General features: G+C 36.4%; 1 protein-coding gene across 1 annotated transcript in view; it reads left to right on the forward strand.

The window, feature by feature from the left end:
- Window positions 1-6986, forward strand: part of LOC110207370 (uncharacterized) — a 42914-nt gene extending 35928 nt beyond the window's left edge. The window contains 2 exon segments of the mRNA XM_020984966.2: window positions 1573-2137; window positions 2140-6986. Of these exon segments, the coding sequence (XP_020840625.2) occupies window positions 1573-2137; window positions 2140-2318 (744 nt within the window). The 3' untranslated portion in view covers window positions 2319-6986.
- The last annotated feature ends 3071 nt before the right edge of the window (window positions 6987-10057 follow it).

Genomic DNA, 10057 nt, shown 5'->3' on the forward strand with positions numbered 1-10057 from the left:
GTTCAGGATCAGGGTAGGGGAGTATAAGAACAGGAAGCCAGGATTTTAGACCCACAAAGGTCTAAAGATAGCCAAAGTTATGGGAATCAGGAAATCAAATTAGAATAGAGTTAGTCTGACATTAAATGTCAGATAAAAAGAGTTTCAATAGTGAGGGCAGATGATTGCCCACAATTCAGTAACATTAGGAGAATAAAACATGACACCTGTGATCAAAATGGGGTAGTGCTACTAATAATATGGAGCCAATGGTTTTCCCTCTGACCCTTTATAATTTTTACAGAATGTTAGCAACCCTGGCCCTGTAAGTGTGTGGAAGAAGTGATTGCATTTAGACAGAGATAATTATCATCGTGGTCACAGAAAGACCTTGATAATGGTTAGGGAAGGTTTGGGAGAACTGGGACTGCAGAGATCTTCTTATAGACATGAGGATTTTTTTAAAAAGTGTAGATAGAAATGTACAGGGTCAGTTGAAAAGGACAGGATCGTACTACAGTATGGGAATGATTAAGCCCTCTACTCTGACCTGAGTCTTCTTCCCACAATACTGATATTCGCTCTTTGCCACATCCCCATCACTTACTTATTCCAATCCTTCATCCTTTCTAATCCTCTTTGGTGGATGACCCCACTTCATTCAGATTCTTTCACTTGCTTTCTGCCTTCCTTTTCCATTCTCATTCAGGATCATTGTGCATTATTCTCATCATTATCACTTCATTATTCTCATTTTAGTAATTTCCTTCCTCCCAACACAGGCTACAGGGCACAATTTTATCATTTTTCTTTTAGAATGGGATAACAGACATGAAGTCAAGGAGCCATTTTCAAAGCAGGGCATTTCTGAAGAGGAACCCTCCAAAGGGTCCACAGTGGAAAGATTTACAAAGGGTGGCATCTTGTACCCTAAGCTAGGAGAAGTCTGGAAACTCAGTGACCAATTTGGGATGCAGAGACAACTGCAACAAATGACTGTTTCCCAAAAGACAATGTTCCATGGAAAGACAGGTCCTGAGTGTAATGAATGTAGTTTGAGCTCAAACCTTGTTCCAAAATGGGATGGTTTTACAAGAGAGAGTTGGCATAAATGTGATGTATGTGGGGAAAATCTTAATATGTAAAGCCCACCTAATTGGACACCAGAAACTGTGTATAGGAAAAAAATCCTATGATGATAATGAATGTGCAAAAATTCTTAATAAGGGTGCATTCTATAGGCAGCATCAGAGGGTCCTTGCTGGTGAGAAGTCCTTTAAATATAATGAAAGTGGGGAAGCTTTTAAGCTTCATGAAAACTTTGCTCAACATAAGAAAATCCATACTGGCAAGAAACTCTCTGAATGTAGTGAATGTGGGAAGGCATTCAGACTGCATGGACACTTTAGTCAAAATATGATAGGAAATATTGAAAGCAGGAAATTTTTCAGTAAGGGTGAATTTCCTTTACAACATCAAAGAGTCCAAACTGGAGAGAATTCTTATAAATGTAATAATTGTGGGAAAGCTTTCAGTAAGGGTGCAGTCCTTAGGCAGTATCAAAGAAACCATGATGGAGAGGAACCCTATAAGTGTAATGACTGTGGGAAAGCCTTCAGTAAGGGTGCACTACTTAAGCAACATCCAAAAATCCATAGTGGGGAGAAACCTTACAAATGTAATGAATGTGGAAAAGCCTTCAGCCTGCATGTGCACCTTACTCGACATCAGAGAATCCACACTGGAGAGAAACCCTACAAATGTTATGAATGTGGTAAAGCTTTCTGTCAGAGTACAGACTGTACACAGCATCAGAGAATTCATACAGGAGAGAAGCCCTTTAAGTGTATTGATTGTGGGAAAGGATTCAGCAAGGGTGCACTGCTTATACAGCATCAGAGAGTCCATACGGGAGAGAAACCTTATAAATGTAATGAATGCGGAAAAGCATTCAGCCTGCATCTAAACCTTACTCGACATCAGAGAATCCACACTGGAGAGAAACCCTACAAATGTTATGAATGTGGTAAAGCTTTCTGTCAGAGTACAGACTGTACACAGCATCAGAGAATTCATACAGGAGAGAAGCCCTTTAAGTGTATTGATTGTGGGAAAGGATTCAGCAAGGGTGCACTGCTTATACAGCATCAGAGAGTCCATACGGAGAGAAACCTTATAAATGTAATGAATGCGGAAAAGCATTCAGCCTGCATCTAAACCTTACTCGACATCAGAGAATCCATACTGGAGAGAAGCCCTATAAATGTAATCAGTGTGGGAGTGTCTTCAGGCACAGTTCAGCCCTGGTCAGGCATCAGAGACTTCACAAAGGAAAGTAATACTGGTTTTAATGACTTCAAGAAAGCTTGTATCATTCTTTCTTCAAATACTTGATGATTTTGATATCACAGTTTGTCACCAGTTGAGATTTAGGGGGGAGTGTTTGAGTGAGAAATATGCTTCCTTTCACATCCTACCTCAACTATATTTAAATTTTTCCCTGTAACACACAGCAATTCTGATAAAGTTTACATCTGTTAATTTCAAAACAATCTTCTGTTCAATTTGCCCAATGATTAATTTATCTGACACCAATTATTTAAATCTATTAAACACTTTTATATTGTTTTTAATTACCTAATTTTACTATTTTTATCCCTTATTACAAAGTTTTATATCATTTTTGGTGATGTAACAATAGTACTACCTGAATACTCTTCTAATGTTGATAGATATTAGAACAGTTGATCATTAGCCTTATTGACTTTAAATGAATTGATTTGCTTTTCTTAGATGTAAATCTGTTACATGTGTAATGGGAATTATGGTTAAATGAATTATTAGATAATAGTTACTAAAAATCTCAATTTTCTTTAGAAGCATAATGATTATTTTAGTTTAAAAATAGAAATCAGGAGAAACTGGTCTATGAAGTCAGAGTGGACTGAAGGGACCTAGTCTCTTTACAAAGAAATAACTAATAGAAATACCAAAGAAAATAAAAATAGCAAAAAAATTCAACCAAATAAAATTTAAAATAAGCAAAGTAAAAAAAGAGTTTTGATTAAACTTTGAAATATTGTATTGCAGCTGAATCAGCTACAGTACCAGAAGCAATGGAAATTAAAAAAAAAAACATCTTCCAGGTCATATCCTCAGATGAATATATGACACATTGAAAGAAATCAAACCATAATTGTCAATGCTGTGAAAATCACAAGATCACATAAAATTCTATGAGGAAATGAAGTCACTATTAAGAGGTATTGAAAACAAATGAGAAGAAATAAAGAATATTACCAAATTCGAAGAACTCTAAGTTATTCTATTAGAAAACACAGATTCAAGTAACGAGACTTTAAGAATAAATCATGATGTAGCATTCTCTAAATGACTTAAATTCCAGAAAATTTAGAAAAAACAAAATAATGAGACACTATTTTTAAAAATCACTGGAGAAAATTTCCCCAAAATGGTTGAAATACCTGGTCAGATTCAAATATAAAGAATTCAAAGGACACAGAAAAGATCCCTCATGTATATATCTAACATGTCTTGACACATAGTTAACATCCAACACTATGATAATGAGAAAAAAATACTACTTAGAAGTAAAAAAAAAATAGCAAGAAATAATATTATAACAGATTTTTCAAGAATAAGGAAGCATTGCCAAAATTGGAGTACAACTTTTATGGAATTAAGAAGCATGGGTCATTATATACCAAGAAGACTCAGTATAAAGTCTTATGGAGTCAAATGGATATTTGACAAGTAAAGAGACTGAAAAGTTTGCAGAGATCTATTTACTTCATGAAAGTCTTTGAAACATAAACAAGCATCCCAGAAATAAAAGACAAATACTTAAAACAGGTACTTACAAAAAAAAAAAAAGCAGAACTCCCCAGAGCACTGTATTGAGGATATTACTAACAATAAAGAAGAGATGGTTTCAGGTGGTCTCTGAAACACACCAGTATCCAGGAAGGAAAGAAGGAAAAATCTTATTAAGCGCTCATTGTGTGCCAGGCACTGTGTTAAGTGTTGGGGATACAAATACAGGCTGAAAGAAAGACAGTCCCTGCCCATTAGAAGCTGGGAAGAGAATGAAGACTATCTTGGGCCCCTTAACCTTCCCACCCCAGCCCCAAGAGTTATTTGTGCCACCCAGTTAACTGAGGCTTTGGAACTTCCATATTCATCTTTTCATATTCTTATAGTAGGAGCCAGAATCATCACCATTTGGGGGATGGGTTTCTTTGGGGAGGGGTGTGAGAGTGGGGTCATACACCCAGGCAGGGATGATTTTGCCATGCATTCATTTGATAATTGTCTCTCAAATAGCACATATTCCAACACATCTTTGGACATATCTTCTTGTCCATACATCAGCTGCCCAAACTGGTCATATATGTATATGAGGCTGGAGGGTGTACATGTGAACAGTGGCCTGACCAAAAATCTTGCTCTTATTCACCATATCTTGGCAGGGAACATAAACCTTCCACGGTGGTTCTAGAGATTCCACAAAGCTCCAACATACTGCTTTAAGTTAAATGTCCCACTCTATTTCTAGGCAGCAGTGCTAGGTTACCAAAGCGTGAAGTCAGACATAATCTGAGATAAAGGAGAAAAGAAACATGCCACTGGTTCATGCCTTTCTGGGCTTTGAGTCTGGAATAAGCTGTTAGAATTCCTAAGCATGGGAAACCAACTGAGCCACACAGAAAGAAATATCCCTAAAAAAAAAATATGAGATCTAAGGGAGGAGTAAAGCAGCCTTGAGATTTCAAGAGCTGAAAGGATTGGATTGCTTTGGCTCATTTTAAACTTTTAGGCTGAGCAAACTGCCCAGCAGGGAGATTGTAGACTGTTGAGGGCCGATCTTAAGAGTCTGATAAGGGTTTAAGATCCAAGGCAGAGTTTGACCTCTGCTCAGGCTTTCACCCCAAAGGGCTCAAGGATTAAGTGGTACGGCTCCCCAAATTCCTTCCTGATAAAGAGGTCTCTGAGACATCCCTTCTCTCTCTTTGAACCTTAGGTTTACATATTTACTCCTCTATGCAGGTGGTGCCTAGGCGCCTGGGAAAACCTTGGAATCTACAGCCCAATCTAGGAACCCTGATAAGCAGGAAATTCATGATTGTTACATCCTCAGCAGATGTTCTGGGGAGTATCTCACGGGGAGGACTCTTTGAAGTTAGGCTAGATCTTCCCTATATATTCTGTGCCCTCAGATGAATAAACGGAGTCAGTAATTCTACTCCGCCTGGCCCATTCATAAGTTATTTCACGCCTCTCCGTTCGGTGTACAATCTGGTTGCGGGCAACAGTAGACCATTTCTTCTCATCTACAAATTTGGCCTCATACAGCTGAGGATATTGGAAGAAATACACAGATTTCAGGTGTTGTGTGGCCCTCTGAAAATCTCTGGTTACTTTTGAAAATCTTAAGGTTATTCTCATCTCCATTCCTAACAGCAAATATTCTAGGCCAGGGGGCGGGAGGAGAGGGAAACGGACCTGCGGCCTCAAGGCCACATGTGACCTTCTAGGTGTTTGGGTGTGGCCTTTTGACTGAGTCCAAGTTTTACAGAACAAATCCTTTTATTAAGGAGATTTGTTCTGTGAAGTTTGTAGTCAAAGGGCCATACTTGAGGACCTAGAGGGCCACATGTGGCCTCAAGGCCACAGGTTCCCCACCCATGTTCTAGGCCATAACCTTAAAAACATTTCAGAAGCATTAATAAATCTATGTGACCCTTGGAAAGGAATATCATCCTGTCACTTTTCAGAGAATTACTATTCTGCCAATTTCTACATTAAACTAACTAATCCAGATGCCAAAACTTCCTAGGAGGCTAGTCAGCAACTTATCATGCCCAAAGAGAGGCCAGGAATACCAAAGGTGAAGGTTCAGATTAATTAATCAGAGTGGATTGATTTGTGGCAGACCAAGAACTTGGTTTCAATGGGTACAAAAAATAGAGCACCTTCTCATGTGTTGAGGCACTGAGGAACCTCAACAAAAATTTGCTGAACTTTTTCTGGGAAGACCTTGTAGAAAAATCAGTGCCATATTCTCTCATTTTCCAAATTCTGAGTCCAGGGCACTGAGTCCAAGGCAGGGAAAACATCTCTGCTTCATGATGTTATACTAAAAAATTCTATACGGAATCAAAATATGTTAAGCTTATATATTCATATTCACACAGATATATATATAGATATATATAGATAGATAGATATATACACATGTGGACATATATATACATGCATGCTCATACGTATATATGTATATGTGTATACATAAGTATAAATACATAGGCATGCATGAGTATATATACACATATATACTTAATCATTCTGCAATATCATAAGGGAAAATCTCATAATCTTGCAAGAAATAAACTTAGAAAAATAATTATGAGTTTTTTAGTACCTCATTATCATTACATGATAAATTTATCCAAAAGTTAGGAAAGGAATCGCAACTAAACAGAGTATTATAGAAATGAAAATAAATAGCTATATGAAATGAACTCTATGGGATAAGAAAAGAATATATATACTTTTTCAGACTTTGGAACCTATATAAAAATTGTTTGCATGCTAGGCCATAAAGGAGACATAATAAATATAGAAAAGGAGAGATTCTAAACACTGCATTTACCGATCATAGTGCAATAAAATTAATAATAATGCTGTGAATAAAAAGTGTAGACAGCTTTAGACATTTAAAATTATATAAATAATAATAATAAAGTGAAAGAGGAAAGTGTAAAAAAAAAACCAGACCACTCAAAAATAATGGCAAAATGGCTACTTTGTGTCAGAATTTATGAGATGTACCCTAAGTAGTATTCAAAGGCACATTTATAACCCTGAATGTGGCCTGAGTGAGGAAGAAAGAAAAAAAATAATGAACTGGGTCTGAACCTAAAAAACTTGAAAAGGAAAAAGCAAACAGAAAGAAGACATTACTAAGATCAGAGAAGAGAATATAATTGAAGATAAGAAAACAACTGAAATGATAAATCCAAAAGCTGAGTTTCTGAATAAATCAACAAAATTTATAAACTATTAATAAGTATAATTATAAAAATGAAAAGAACAAGGGGGCAGTTAGGTGGCGCAGTGGATAGAGCTCTGGCCTTGGAGTCAGGAGGCCCTGAGTTCAAATCAGACCTCACACATTTGACACTAGCTTTGTGACCGTGGGCAAGTCACTTAACCCGACTGCCTCACCAAAAAAGGAAGAAAAAAATGAAAACAACGAGTGACATGAACACACATACCTAATGATTTTCATTCAGCTTCCTAGGCCTTTATAATGCTATAATATGATAGTCAAGTTCTAATCTTTTGTTTTCCTTTCATATATATGATTTTCCCCATTATCCCACTCTTGAGAGAATAGTTTGATGTATGTTTTCTGGAATACCAGAGACTTTGTATAAAACTATGAACTGGGGGGAAATTTTAGTATGGAGCATTAATAGCTTTAGTCAGCTCATAGTTCTCTGGGGAATAGTGTCACTAAAGGAAGGAAAAAGTCTTCAGAATCCTTAATCCTGTTTGTGTATGTCTAAGGTTAAAATGATCTGACATCAGTGTGTGGAAGACTAACCAATAAACATTTCCTTCCTACTTATGTTTCTGTTGCTTTGTGAACATTTAGCCTTGTAATAACATGACACAAGTGGGTTCCTTTGGGACTCAGGGGCCTGAGCTGGAACCTGTTTGAACCAAATGAACTATCCCTTAATTTAAGTCATTTTGTAATTGTGCATATTAATGCACATGAGATTAATGCAAAATGAGATTTGTTTTTGAAATTTTGAAAAAGTGGATAATCTAAATGGAATGATCTTAGAAGAAGAAACCAGACTATTAAACAGTATCCATGCAAAAATATTCCAGGTTCAGGTATAGTTACAAGTGAATTCTACCAAACTTTTAAAGAATAAGCAACTGCTATACTACATAGACTCCTTCAAAACATGGAGAAAATCTCAGAGTTCTACTTTGCATATCTCTTATCACTTATTTGTGTCATTATATGGCAGTAGATAGTTCTTATTTATCCTTTTGAAAACTTGTTTGTCATAAATATCCTTTAATCAGTTATTTTTTGGGAAATGTCATACATGTGTGTCAATTTTACATATACATGTATATTATGCACATAATTATATTATACAATAAATATATACCAGACTTTTATCAGAAATATCTGACACCAATATTTTTCTCAGTCTGCAGTTTGTCTTTTTATTCTAGCTGTATCAATTTTGTCCATGAAAAAGCTTTTAAAATGTTATGTAACTTAAAAATTTTAAAACATTTTTGTGATTACCTCTATCTCTAGATTAAGGATTTCTGCTCTAGACGTAATTGCAAAATGTACATCCCTAATTTTTTTCTTTATATGTGACCATTTATATGTAGGTCATATATCCATTTGAAGTTCATTGTATTTGATGTAAGGTTCTGTTCTAAATTAGTTCTAAAACTAATTTCTTCCTAACTGCAAACCAGTCTTCCCAAAATTTCTTATAAAATAGGTAATTCTTTTCCTAGTAGATTGTGTCCTGGGATTTATCAAACACTGAATTAGTGTGTTTGGTTGCCTCTGGCCTCTGCTTATCTATTCTCTTCCGTGGATTTACTTTTCTGTGTTTTTTTTTCTTTTTCTTTTTTTTTTTTTTTTGGTGAGACAGCTGGGGTTGTGACTTGCCCAGGGTCACACAGTTAATAAGTGTCAAGTGTCTGAGGCCAGATTTGAACTTAGATCCTCCTGACTCCAAGGCTGGGGCTCTATCCACTGTTCCACCTAGCTGCCTCTACTTTTCTGTTTTTCAACCAGCATCAAAAATTATTTAGAATTACTGCTTTGTAACATGGTTTGAGAATTAGTAATATAAGGTCCCCTCCATTCCTACTTTTTTCATTGTTTCCCTTGAAATTCTTATACTTTTTGTTCCCTCAAATGAATTTTATTTTTTTTCTAGTGCTACAAAATGACTCCTTGTCAGTAGAATATAAGCTCCTTAGGACAAAGACTCTTTTATTTTGTTTTGGTATTTACAATGCCTAGCATGTAGTGGGAGCTTAATAAATGTTAAATAGAAAATAAAGCAATAGTAAAAGGCAGCTGAAATATGACTGATTGCAATGACTAACCTTTGTTCCATAGGAAAGACAATGAAAACATTCTTGCTTCTTTTGAGCAAGAGGTGGAGATCTATGAACCTGATCAATTGCTGTCAGATGTGGCCATTTTGTCATTTGATTTTTCTGTGTTACAAGGGAAGGATAAATGGTGGGGAGGGAGGGCATATCAAGAAATTACTGTAATGTAACAACAAATACATCAATAAAGCTTTTTTTTAATTGAGAAAGATTGTAGGCTATACAACTCCTGCGAGACAAATAGGTTGTTGATCTCCAAAGTCAACAAAAACAGAGTTTTGAAAGAAAACTATACACCAGCATTCATGAGTATTGATGTGAAAATACTAGGTAAAATGCTACCAAATAAAAAGAGCAGTATGTCAAAAAATTATACATCGTGACTTTGTAAGATTCATGCATGCAATGCAAGGGTGGTTTAATATGAGAACAACAATCAGTATAAAACTCTTATCAACTAGAAAAAAAATTAGTGTCATTAGAAACAGAGAAAAGCACTAAGGCATAATCAAGATAGCAGAGTAGCAGGAAGAAGGACAGCATTGTTCCCCTGACAAACCTCCTCTACAAAGAGCTAGAAAATGCACCAGACTGAATTCTGAATGGGAAATCCAAGAAAAAGTCACAGTGAGTTATTTTTCTAGCCCAGGGCAGCTTAGGGAGACAGAGAGGGCTAGGGGCAGGAATCTGTCCTGGAGTATAGAGTGCTTAGGGACTAAAAGAAAGCCAAGACTGGGTTCCACAGCAGGAAAGCACTGGGACAGGAAGAGATCCAAGGGGATTCCTGAACTGCTACAGGGGGTAGGAAATGGGTGCTATCTGGCACCTGTGTCACCTACTATCCTTTCTGGGTCTGATTGAAAGGGATGGTAAAGAGAATTTG

This window comes from Phascolarctos cinereus, unplaced genomic scaffold (assembly GCF_003287225.1).
Source record: "Phascolarctos cinereus isolate Bilbo 61053 unplaced genomic scaffold, phaCin_HiC Scaffold_2;HRSCAF=192, whole genome shotgun sequence".
Classification (NCBI taxonomy): Eukaryota; Metazoa; Chordata; class Mammalia; order Diprotodontia; family Phascolarctidae; genus Phascolarctos; species Phascolarctos cinereus.